The 12,986-nt window shown below is 46.2% G+C and overlaps 1 protein-coding gene across 2 annotated transcripts in view; it reads left to right on the forward strand.

Moving 5' to 3' along the window:
* sntb2 (syntrophin, beta 2) overlaps positions 1 to 12,986 on the forward strand; it is a 140,539-nt gene that overhangs the window by 32,615 nt on the left and 94,938 nt on the right. For both annotated transcript variants that reach the window (XM_061282206.1, XM_061282207.1), the window contains exon 2: positions 5,257 to 5,467. In XM_061282206.1, coding sequence (XP_061138190.1) covers positions 5,257 to 5,467 — 211 coding nt within the window. The remainder of the gene's footprint in view (positions 1 to 5,256; positions 5,468 to 12,986) is intronic.

Raw genomic sequence — 12,986 nt, forward strand, 5'->3', positions numbered from 1 at the left:
CACATCTGTACACCGGAGCCGCGCTCTTGCCCAGGCCCGGTGACAGCGGCAAATACAACCCAGGTTAGACGGGCACACAGCACTACGCTCCTGGTGGGCGAGCAAGGGCGGTTGATATCCAAAGACGCAGTGGAAAGGCGAAAGTCCCATGGCTGAGCTGGGGAGGGCATTATGAGCAAACTCCACCCAGGGGAGCTGTTTGGCTCACCCACGCTGATCTCCAGCTCCTGGTTCAGGTGCTCTGTTTGCCCGTTGGATTGCGGATGAAACCCAGAGGAGAGGCTGGCCGTGTCGCCGAGGAGACAACATAATTCTGCCCAGAAGGTGGAGGTGAATTGTGGGACTCTATCCGACACGATGTCCTGCAGGAGACGTGGTGACGAAAAATCTCCCACAGCGTAATGGACGCCGTTTGCGTCGCCGACAGGAGCTTAGAGAGGGTAATAAGATGTGCCATCTTGCTAAAGCGGTCCACAACCGTAAGAACCGCCGTGTTGCCCTCCGAGGGCGGAAGGACCGTGACAAAGTCGATTGACAGGTGAGACAAGGGGCGTTGGGGAACGGGGAAAGATTGGAGCAACCTGGCCGCAGGCCGATTAGATGCCTTGCAGCGGTTACAGATGGGGCAGGCCCGAATGTAATCGCGGACGTCCTTTTTCCAGGTGGGCCACCAGAACCGCTGGGCTACCACATACCTTGTGCGGGCAGCCCCAGAATGACAGGCACGACGTGAGTCGTCTTCTGGGACGAACAGGCGGCCCTCCAGGCAATTGCTGGGGCCGGGTTGATCGCGTGAGGCAGCCTCCCCCCGGCGCTCAATCTCCCATGAAAGGGCCGTGTCTCGATTAGAGCTCGGGAGGATAGTGGGAGCCGGCCCCCGCTCCTCCTCCTCTCCAAGAAACACACGAGACAGGGCGTCTGCCTTTGTGTTGCGGGAAGCCAGCCTGTAGGAGAGCGAGAAGTTAAAAGGGTAAAAAAACTGAGCCCACCGAGCTTGTCTGGCATTCATTCTTTTAGCCGATCGTAGGTGCTCCAAGTTACGGTGGTCTGTCCAAACAATGAACGGTGAGGCGGCGCCCTCTAGCCAATGCAAAACCAGCTTGACTGCGCGGAGTTCCCGATTGCCGATGTCGTAATTTCGCTCTGCGGATGACAAGCGGCGAGAGAAGAAAGCGCACGGATGGAGACGATTGTCCTGGCTGCTGCGCTGGGACAGCACCGCCCCGATGCCCACGTTAAAGGCGTCCACCTCGACCACAAATTGCCTCTTGGGATCAGGCATTCGAAGGATCGGGGCATACGTAAAACGCCGCAGCTCAACGAATGCGTGTTCCGCTGGTTCCATCCATTTGTAAGGAGAGGCAAGTTTGGTGAGAGCAGTGACAGGGGCAACAACTGTGCTGTATCCGCGAATGAAGCGGCAATAAAAGTTTGCGAAGCCCAAAAATTGCTGCAGTCTTTTGCGTGTCTCCGGCACGGGCCATGACGTGACTGGCGTCACCTTCTCGGGATCCATCTCGATGGACCCCGCTCTGATCACGTAGCTGAGGAATTTGACTGAAGGGGCGTGGAACTCGCATTTTTCCGCTTTCACAAACAGGGAGTTCTCGAGAAGGCGACGAAGAACCGCTCTGACATGCTTGCTGTGTTCGGGAAGCGAACGGGAAAAATTGAAATGTCTTCCAAGTATACAATTGCGAACTGATTTAGCATGTCCCTTAGCACGTCGTTGATGAGGGCCTGGAAGATGGCCTGGGTGTTGGTCAGTCCGAACGGGACCACCAAATATTCATACGCTCTGGTTGTTGAATGCCTCCTCCAGGGTCTGGGAGCAATCGTATGCCACCATCTCGTCCTTCATATAGTCTGCGAGCCCCTGGAGGAAGGTGCTTACCAGGGCCGGGGTGTTCCAACGGCTGCTTCCTGCCAACGTCTGGAATTTTAGGGCGTATTCGGCCATCAAGCGACTACCCTGGCGCAGCGTCGCCAGCTCCTCGGCTGCGTTCTCGGTGACGGAACCCAGGTCAAACAGCCGAAGCAGTTCCTCCGCGAAGGCATCGAACGCGTCACATGCCGAGGACCCTCTTTTGTACTCGGCCAGGCCCCACAGCCGTGCCTCGCTCGTGAGGTGGCTCAAAACGAACCCGACCTTGGCTGGTTTGGAAGCGAATGTGACTGGCGGAAGGCCGAACATGATGCGGCAGTTTGTCACGAAAGCCCGGACGTACTTGGAGTGAACTTCTCAATGTTGCCTAGACAGGGCTCCAGAACATCAACGAGTCGTCTGGCTTCTGGGATCGGGCGGGGGGCGTAGGAGTAGAGTGCGGGCGCAACCGTAGCAGCGTGGACGGGTGGATTATGGGTTGACAGCGCTCGGAGGCTGCCCAGGACCTGAGACATTACTTGTTGGTACTCTATTTGCTGCTGTTGTTGCTCCAGTTGTTGCTGTTGTTGGCCCATTTCAATCAGGGTTCAGAGATCGGCCGACAGGCTGCTGACCACGGTCTCCGCTCGCTTCAGGCGGGACAATGCTCTCTGATCACTCGCTGGCTGCATGGTGTTGGTCAGCTTGTACTGTAATGATCGGACAGTACAGCCAAGTGCAGAGCGACTGGACGCTCCTGATGAGCCAGTGCCAGGTGACGGTGATTACGGTGATAGGGGGGCGTGGCCAAGCGGCCGGTGCGGCCACTCGTGACACCAACCAATGCAGGAGTCGGGACACGTAACAATATGATGTGTTTGTTCTTTTATTTACTGTAAAGTTAAAATACATGCACAGAACAGTGTGGGAATGGTTATTAAAGGAATGAGAAAGGTTTATGTCGCGTAAAAGTATGGGGGAGCGTTTATAACAGGGCTGTGGACTCGGACTCGGGGACTCGGTCGGACTCGGTCATTTTTGCCGGACTCGGACTCGGTGCTGATTTTGACCGAGTCCACCGAGTCCGACAATTAAAAAAATATGTTCGATTTTATTTTCATCATGCGGCTGAGAATGCGCGTAGGAATACTCTCCACAGCCCTGCTTGCTTGTTATGAAGACAAATTAAGTTGTTGCGTGCACGTACAAGACCCACAATGCCCCGCGCGCAGCCAAGATGGAAGAACCCGGGAGCACCGAGAGAACAATGTTTTGCCTCTAGATTTGGGGTGGAAACGGAGCGTAAGTTACGATCAATGCGCCCACGTTGCGTTGCACTTAGGCTAATGTTTACATTATGTACCAATGTCAAGGACGATTATGTCACCCAGCTTATATCATTGATGTGTTTCGATAGTTGTGGGGTCGTCACTAATTATTTGTGTTTAGATAAATGTCTGAGCTACAATGGTGTAATTAATGATTAAAACTTGAAAGTATCTGTTTATTGTATTCGTTTATATGTTTAATAAAGACAAAGCCATCACAAAACTGTTGTAATTATTTAGATTTTGATCTAAATTAGCCTTGAATAAAGACTAAGCAGTCACATGAATTAACAGAAAAAATGGACAGCCGGATTCGGACTCGGATTCGTGGTGAAGAGGCCGGACTCGGACTCGGAGCAAAAATCCGACCGAGTTCACAGCCCTGGTTTATAAAGCTTTAATATAGTGTATAGGACCACCGTGAACAGGAGATTCGTGCGCAACCATGACTCACTTTGGTTCTGCTCGCCATGATGTTTCTCTTACATTCAAGATTGTACGGTGAGAGCAGCTGGATGGATACTGGTGTGAATGGAATGGGTGGAAACAATGACAAAATGCCAGAGGATAATAGCTCGAAGCAACTTTTGTTTTGATTGGGGTAAGAAAAGAACTATAAACCTTTTTGAGACGATTAATTTTAAAATTTGTGAACTGAACTTTGAAGTAGTTTGTGTAGGAAATGAACTTTCCCAACACTGGTAACGCTTTAAATGTGAAGCGATTTTAGAGAAGACAACCCCTAAATTTCCAGCCAATTTTGAGCTGAATGAAGATTTTCACGCCACAAACCAGCACAAACAAAGCACAAATGAACGGTACCATTTTGGGTCCATTTGGCAAAAAAAGGGGGGCTGGGTGACCTCATCGCTAGAAATCACATGTGTAATATCTACGAAACGGTAGCACCACAAACAAAAGTTTTTGCAGCACAAACGAACGGTACCGTTTTGGAGCAGATGGGGGGCTGGGTGAACTCTGGATGACCTATAAATTAATCTCTCATAATTATAAAAACGTTTCACCACAAACACATTTTTTTACGGCACAAACCAGCACAAACGAAGCACAAACGAAACAAACCATTTTCCTTAAATTTTGCGTGGGGTGGGGGGCCAGCTTCACGCAGGTCTTTATGAACCAGCAACTCTGCCATCAAGTGGTCAGAATTAACCACTACAATGCTCTAAAGACTTGATTTTAAGTGGAGAGGTGACCAGGTGTCTTATCTACCCATTAATAAAATAAAAAATAAGTTGACGAGAATACTCATCGATGGGATCCTGCGTCATTAATGTCAATGACGAGTATTCTCGGCGCTGGCATACAAAGAGTTAATAAATTTCATTGTTTTAAGCATTTTGAGGCGTTTTAAGGTTTTGCCTGCAACATTAAATACAATAAAATACAACTATCTATGTTAGAGTGGTGCTCACTCTTACTTATTTGCCAGAATCGCACGGGAGACAGTATGCCCTTTGAGCACTTGCAAGTGGAGAAATCGTTCGTCACTGTGCGTACAGCGATGTTCGAACGAAGTCTGACTGGATTTTTGCAAGAGAGTATTTATTGAGAGAAAACAGGGTGGGGGTGAGAGTGGACAGGTTTGGTGAACCCCTGGCCTCTGGTCAAATCAGAGCAAGGGGTGTTTTACAACGTTAGGGGAAACAGAACAACTTAGATTGCTTCCTCTGCAGCTGGTCAATCAAGCAGAGGATGCAACTACTTTATTTTACTGCGTTGTGAGAGCAGGAAAAGTTTGGTTAATCATTATAGTCTACATTCTAACATAAACATACGATCAAAATAATCTATCAACCCTAACAATCTATCTAGCACATTTCACAACAGCTGTAACAAAGTGATTTACATATAACAATGATACAACTGAATACAGTCAATTAAAACAAAAATTAATGTACAGTAGCGTGGCAGGCCACACAGACCTTGGGTTTTTATAGAATCTAGACTTTAAATTGTGAGGGGTTGCTAAAATCAATTATTTACTTTAATGAGGCACCCAGACTAATGTTTATGCTTTCAATCTCTGTTTTGCCTCCACAGTAAAGTACATTCGTGAGGTTTCACCACTATTCAAGAAGCTTTCCTTGGTGGCTGACTTGACATGGAATGAGCTTTGGCCACAGTCTCAGAGCTACAATGGCAGTGAGGAAGCTGGATCTCCTGAACACAGCTCCTCCAAAGACAGGAAGGTCATGAGTTTGAAGATGTGCTTCATCAGTCGGAACCTAACCATGCCAGACTTGGAGAACAGGTCTGACATTAATGACTAATCTGTTTATTTTGCTGCTGTGATGGCATAAAAATGGGTAGCTGACTGCAATTTTGCAAATTATTGTGGAACTCTCAACATTTGTATATTCGTAGAAGCAAATATGATCAACTGTCTTTGTTACCATTTTCCGCTTGTCCAACCAGATTGTACGTTTATGGGATCAAGTGATGTTAACCATTAGTTTGTCCCAGTTAACATGCGGTGGGAAGTAGTATGTTTGGCTGGCTCCTATGTCAGCTTTAGGCCAAATAAGGCTTATTTTAACAAAATGTGACCAACTTTTATTATTGTGTATTATTGTGCAAAGCTTTTGATTTTCATTGCCTCTTGTCTGAAGCGCCAAGCAAAAATAGTGATCATCCTATTCCGCTACATTAACAAGAAACAGGAAAAGATTTTCTTACAAACGAGAACAACTGACTTTCCCACATTGTGCGAGTCTACTTTCTTTGACAGAGACTAACAATTTCCATGTAAAAAAAAAAAGCCATACAGTCAAACCTCGGTTTTTGACCACAATCCGTTCCAGAAGGCGGTTTGAGAAGTGAATCGGTCGAATTCCGCATCTATTTTTCTCATTACAAATCATGGAAAAAATTCTAATCCGTTCCAAGACTAAAAAAAATGCCTTTTTTAAGCATTTTTTCATTTGCACATTATTGTCCGATCGCGCAACTGCAGCGCACCGCCAAACGCGCAACCATAGCGCGCCGCGCGCAACTGAACCGCGCTGGTCGCATTATTGTGACAGAGCCGTCGCTGAAATTTAGAAAATATTTTTAAAGTCCTGATGTACTTTCCAAAATTAAGTGGACCTCACTGCGCAGGGAGCTTAATTTGGTCTGATCGCGCAACCGCAGTGCGCCGGGCGCTCTGTCGCATTTCTTTAAGAGCGTTTTTGTGTTTTAGGATGGCTTTACTGCTCCCACTTGGTTTGTTTGGAGGCATGATTATGGTTTAATACAATCCTCAAAGTAACGAAAATACAATAACGAACGGAGTCAGTTGGCATCTGGGCCACGCGGTTGGGTTTTCTCGGGTCCTCCCGGCTCATCTCGTGAGGTTCGACCTTCGAATTTTGTTTGACAACCAAAGCAAAAAAATCTCGAACTTTTTGTTTGATTTCCGATTTGTTCGAGAACCAGGACGTTTGAAAACCGAGGTTTGACTGTACATTTACGGATCAATATCAAAGTCAAAGTCAAAGTCAGCTTTATTGTCAATCTCTCCACATGTCACAACACACAAAGAGACCGAAATTACGTTTTTCTCTATCCCACAGTGACGAGACACATAACACGACAGACATACATGTACGCGACACAATATAAAAACAAGAAGGCAAAAATTCAAACAATCAATAGTAAGAGTGATGAATAAATAATAAATAAACAGATAACACAATAAATAACGGAGCCAGCAAGCATAGCGCAAAAGTAAAAAACATCATAAACAAAAAGGCACAAACAATAAATAAGAGTAATAACAAATAATAAATAATAAGAGCCAGTGTGCATTCAGACAGTTCAGACAGTAAAAGTACAGGACGCTACGCAGAACGGGGGAGCGAGTTCAGGATCCTAACAGCCTGCCAAAGGCTCCGTGCGTCCCTGCTGTCCTTGAAGTGGGCGGTAATTTTGCACGAGAACGCCCTCTTTGCTTCTTTGATGCCCCGGGACAGGTCGGCCCTCGCAGTCCTCAAGCCAGCCTCATCCCCTGCTCTAAAGGCTTTGCCCTGGCCCTCAGCAGCCTGAAGACAGCCCCTGTCAGCCATGGCTTCCGGTTAGCCCGAGTGACGATGGATTTTGAGAGAGTCACATCATCAATACACTTCCTGATGTAGGAGGAAACAGAGTCAGTATACTCCTCAATGTCTGTCCGATCGTCGCAAGTGGCAGCCCTCCTAAACATGTCCCAGTCAGTAGAGCCAAAGCAGTCACGCAGTGCATCAGAGGCACCCTCAGGTCACACCCGTACCTGCTTGCGAACCGGCCTGGACGCTCTCACCATTTGTCTGTATGTGGGCAAAAGCATAACAGTGATATGGTCAGAAAGTCCAAGATGGGGGAGGGGGGCAGCTTTGAAAGCTCCTTTATGCGAAGAGTAGACCCGGTCCAGGAAGCTGTCGCCACGCGTAGGAAAATTAACATGCTGGTGAAGCCTCGGAAAAACAGACTTCAGGTTAGCATGATTAAAATCCCCAGCGAAGATGGTGAAACCGTCAGGGTGCGCTGTCTCTTGTTCACTGACAGCCTGGTACAGTTCACTAAGAGCCGCGACCCTGTCGCCTTCGATGTTGGAAGGCGGGATGTAAACCGCGACTAGCAGAATCGCGGTAAATTCCCTTGGCAGGTAAAAAGGACGGCACTTAATGATCACGAACTCCGCCAGTGGCGAGCAGTGCTTGCATACCACTACAGAGTCCCGGCACCATTCGTCACGGATGTAGACGCATATTCCACCTCCACGAGATTTCCCCCCTTGTACAATGGCCCGGTCCGCCCGATAGCACGCTAGCCGCTCCAGATGTACGGCAGAGTCCGGAATGTTGACAGTCAACCAAGTCTCAGTGAACACGAGCACACAGCAGTCCCGCACTGTCCGGTTTGTAGATTGCAGCAGGCGAATGTAATCCATTTTGTTGTCCAGCGATCGAACATTCGCCAGAAGAATGGAAGGCACGGCCGGGCGAGCAGGGCTGGCCGCCAGCCTGGCCCGGACGCCCCCGCGTTTGCCCCTCTTCAGCCTCCTCGCACACCGCTTTCGACGCTTCCCAACCGGGGGAGGAATAGCAGACGAGCCCGGCGACGCTTCAGGACGTAGCAGTCCGAGCTCCTTTGATGTTCCCGCATCAAAGTCCAGAACTCGACAAAACTCGCTTTTGCCGATGTCAAGCAGAACCTGCCTGCCGTACTTGTAGCACGACTCAACGCAATCATAAATAAGCAGTACCAATATGTTAAATCAGTCTTTAGTCAGTTCCGGTCACTTTTATGGGAGAGAGTTTGAGAAACGTGATTGTTTACGGGGGGCTGCCACGACACTTTGCTGAGGCTCAAGGGAGTCTGCGAGCTGAGGCTCATGGGAGTCTGCGGGTGGCTAATGCTATAATGATAGCACGAGGCTATTTCATTTCTAAATAGGCTGCTCCGTTAATGTTTTGAGTAAATTTACGGATCGATATGGAAGGGAAACACAGGTAAGCAGTACCAATGCGTTAGATCGAACTTTAGTCCGTTCCGATCATTTTTATAGGAGATTGTTTGAGAAACGCGATTGGTTACAGAGGGCTCATTGTTTATTGGCGCGGATGCATACTGCAACCCGAGTCAACCTTAGTTTGTTGCAGTATAGCTTCTATTTTATGCGCCTTTTACTCCAGTGCGCCCTATATATGGAATAATTTCTAAAATAAAAAATTCAATGAGGGTGGGCCTTATAATCCAGTCCGCCTTATTAAAAATACGGTGGTTAAAAAATGTCAGAATAAACTATTGGCCCCCGGGCCCCTTCACTTTATCAAATGCGGCCCTCCTAGCTCAAAGTTTGGACACCCCTGTAGAAGGCAATTGAGAGTTCACATTGTTAAAATTGAGTTTTGTGAAATGTATGGGTTTGACCCAGAGTACAGCGTGATTTTAACGGTGTTCCACTATAACTAACTATAAGATGGGCTTTTATTGAGGTAGATGATGTTATCCAAGTTCATCATATTGATAGCCTTCCGAATACTTCTTTTTATGCCAGTTCAGTATGTCCTTTACTCGAATGTTGTTAGTCCACGAACATAAAGTAGGCAAGGAGTGTTGGGAAGTAATTCAAATACAGATAAGCATCATCCGACCAAACCAATAAGGGAGCCACTCAGAGAAAATGTAGTGCCCCTTGTTATTGATGACATGAAAGCTAGCTAGCAAACAAGTGAAGGAGTTGGCTCTTATGTATAATGTAAGTCCTGGTGTACTACAACAGGGGTCCCCAACCCCCGGTCCGCGAACCGGTCCGTGGGTCACTTGGTACCGGGCCGCCAAGCCGCACAGAATTTTTTTTTTTTTTTTTTTTAATCGACGACCAATTAATTCCGGTCAAGACGCTCGTCCCGGTCACGTGAAATGTTTCCCCAGTCGAGCCCGCAAAGCTAGCAAAAATGAGTATGAATTTATTTAGAAAAATATAAAAAAAATTGGCGATTCTCTCCCAATCGGTTCAGGTCAAGACACTCGTTTTGGTCACGTGACAGGTCACCTCAGTCGAGCCCGCAAAGCAAGCAAATATGAGCAAGAAACAAAGATGTTTGGAAAGCTTCATCGGAAAGTGGGAAAAGCCCAATGAGGAGACGGAAGAAGAGGCTATGAGTTCCAAGAAAAGGAAACCTGCATTTAAAAGAAAATTTCTGGAGTCCTACTTAAAATCTGGATTTATCACCACAGGTGACTGACGCTCCAAGCCGACTCTGCATAATATGTGGCGACAGGCTAGCTAACGAGGCAATGAAGCCTTCAAAACTGCTTCGGCACATGGAGACCAAGCATCCTGTATTAAAAGAAAAACCTTAACCACTTCAGGTGTCATTGTCTCCGATTACGCCTAGATGGGACCGGCTCGTTTCTGAGAAACAAGCTCAGTGCTCTCACTAATTCAACGTAATGGTGGGTTTTATTTTCATGTCGTTTGTACTTGTTTTTATGCCAGTCGTATCATTTTATTTCATCGTATTTATATATTTATTATAAATGTATTATTTATATATATCAAAGTCAAAGTCTGCTTTATTGTCAATCTCTTCACATGCCAAGACACACAAAGAAATCTAAATTACGTTTCCACCATCCCACGGTGACAAGACATAGTACACGACATACATACAAGCAAACAACACAAAATAAAAACAAGAAGGCACAACCAATGAATACCGTTTTTTTCCATGTATAATGCGCCCTCATGTATAATACCCACCCTAAAAATGGCATGTTGATGCTGGAAAAAAGCCTGTACATATGTATAATGCGCACCCAAATTTTGACTCCTACTTAAGTCCCTAAACGTAAAATTATTTCAGAAAAAAGATCATCTTTGGGAACAACCGGATGTTATTCTGCCTGTCAGTATCACTGCGCATGCGCTAGCAAACTCGATAGCAAAGAAATGTTTCGGATTTATATAGGCTACAGTGTGACAGCAAACGAGCAGGTGATCGAGCAAGCGTCTGATACGAAAGCATTGTGTTCGTATGGAGCGTGTTTGAAGTGAACAGCAGAGACGAAAGCGCATCTGTAATGGCGGCCTCCGTATCATATCCGGATTTAAAAAAAAAATTTAAAAAAAAATTTTTCTTTTTTTTGTACCCATGTATAATGCGCACCCCAGATTTTAGGACAATAAATTACCGTTTTTTTCCATGTATAGTGCGCCCCCATGTATAGTACGCACCCCTAACAATGGCATGCTGATGCTGGAAAAAAGCTTGTACCCATGTATAATACGCACCCAATTTTTATGAATTTTTTTAAATTTTTTTTTATTTTTTTATTTTATTTTTTTAAGTCCCAAAGATCGTCACACACGCAGGGAGGCAATGGGTCCCATTTTTAAAGTCTTTGGTATGGTCTTAACTAGGCTGGATGTCATTTTTTTTGTTGGCGTTGATTTCTCCGACTGCCCCTAAACGCACCACCGCGCTCCGTGCGCACACGGCGGCTCTGTATGGGAGAGACGTTGAAGAGGAATAAAAACACCCTTGGAAACCAAAACTTGCCCCTCGTCGTGACTCGGAGCCGCAACAAATGTTTCGGATTTGTGTAGGGTACATTGTGAAAGCAAACGAGCAGGTGATTGAGCAAGCGTCTGATACGAGAGCATTGCGGTCGTATGGAACGTGTTTGAAGTGAACAGCAGAGACGAAAGGAACAAGGCAAAGTGTTGTGAAATAAAATATTACCTGTAATACGCATTTTGTTATTTGCTGATTGAAACTGCTAATTAAACTGTGAATTGAAACTAATAGGTGGAGAACTGAACTCTCGCTCTTTATATAGCTGACGTGTCTTGCGCAACCGTTCTGCGCATCTGTAATGGCGGCCTCCGTATGACGTCCGGTCCGCGATGGAGATTAAAAAACAAACAATATTTGACAATAACACACCATCGAGGATTGCACCATCGCATCAAACGATGTGTCGTCAATTATGAATTTTACTAAGTGTGTTGGGCAGGATGGCTGAATGCGATGCGCGATTGACAACAAACAAGAAGAAAGGTGAGTTTTATTTCTGGGGAGATTTGTCATGTCTCGTCCCCAGTTTTGCTATGTGTCTAGGTTGCCATAGTTTCTGTTCGTGTCACCCCGCTCTTCCTGTGTCACCTCAATCGATGTAACGTGTTTTGTATTTAAGTCCTGTCTGCCCCTCGCTCACCGTTGGATCATTGCATGTGTTACTGTCATTCTGTTCCTGTCTTTGGTAATGTCACCCTGTCTTTTTGTTCCACGACTTTGTCGGTCAGTCCTGTTGTTGGTTTTGTTGTACCATGACTTTATTTAAAAAAAAAAAAAAAAAAAAAATTAAAAAAAAAAAAAATTTTTTTTTTTCTTTGTACCCATGTATAATACGCACCCCAGATTTTAGGACAATAAATTAGTAAAATATTGCGCACTATACACGGAAAAAAACGGTAGTTAAATTTTGATTATTATACATGGAAAAAAACGGTAATAAGAGTGATGAATAAATAATAAATAAACAAATAACACAATAAATAAATAAATAAGAGGAGCAAAACGGAGCAAATGTGCATACAGCAGACAGTCAGAATATAGCGCAAAAAGTACAGGACGCTACGCAGAAGGGGGAGAGAGTTCAGGATCCTAACAGCCTGGAGTATGAAGCTGTTGGTGAGTCTGGTGGTGCGGGAGCGCAGGCTCCTGTACCTCTTCCCAGAGGGCAGAAGATCAAACAAAGAGTGAGCGGGGTGACTCACATCACTCACAATCGTGGTCGCCTTGCGGGTGAGATCAAGTCAAGTCAAGTTTATTTGTATAGCCCTAAATCACAAGCAGTCTCAAAGGGCTTCACATAGACAGAAATTGACAATTATTCTCAAAGCATCCCCTGATCTTAAACTCCCAAAAGGGCAAGGAAAAACTTAAAAACCCCTACCGGGGGAAAATGAGAAACCTTGAGAAGGGACCACAGATGGAAGGATCCCCCTTTCAGGATCACCAGGTTGAAATGGATGCAGAGAGGGCACAAATGATACAACATGAAAATCAATGAAATAAAAAGTGGATGTCCATGTCAGAGCAGAGGGCTGCCGAAGGAGCCCTCAATTGTCCTGGCAGTGTCTTCGAGGAGGTTGAGCTGCAGTTCCCCCATCCTGAATTGGCCCACGAGAATCCAGATAGCCGCTGTCAGCATGGGTGCCACCTAACCACCTCCCCGGCCGGGGAGGGGGGAGGGAGGGGGTGGAGAGGGAGAGAAAACAAACTCCAGCCGAATCGGCC

The sequence above is a fragment of the Syngnathus typhle genome, linkage group LG7 (assembly GCF_033458585.1).
Source record: "Syngnathus typhle isolate RoL2023-S1 ecotype Sweden linkage group LG7, RoL_Styp_1.0, whole genome shotgun sequence".
Classification (NCBI taxonomy): domain Eukaryota; kingdom Metazoa; phylum Chordata; class Actinopteri; order Syngnathiformes; family Syngnathidae; genus Syngnathus; species Syngnathus typhle.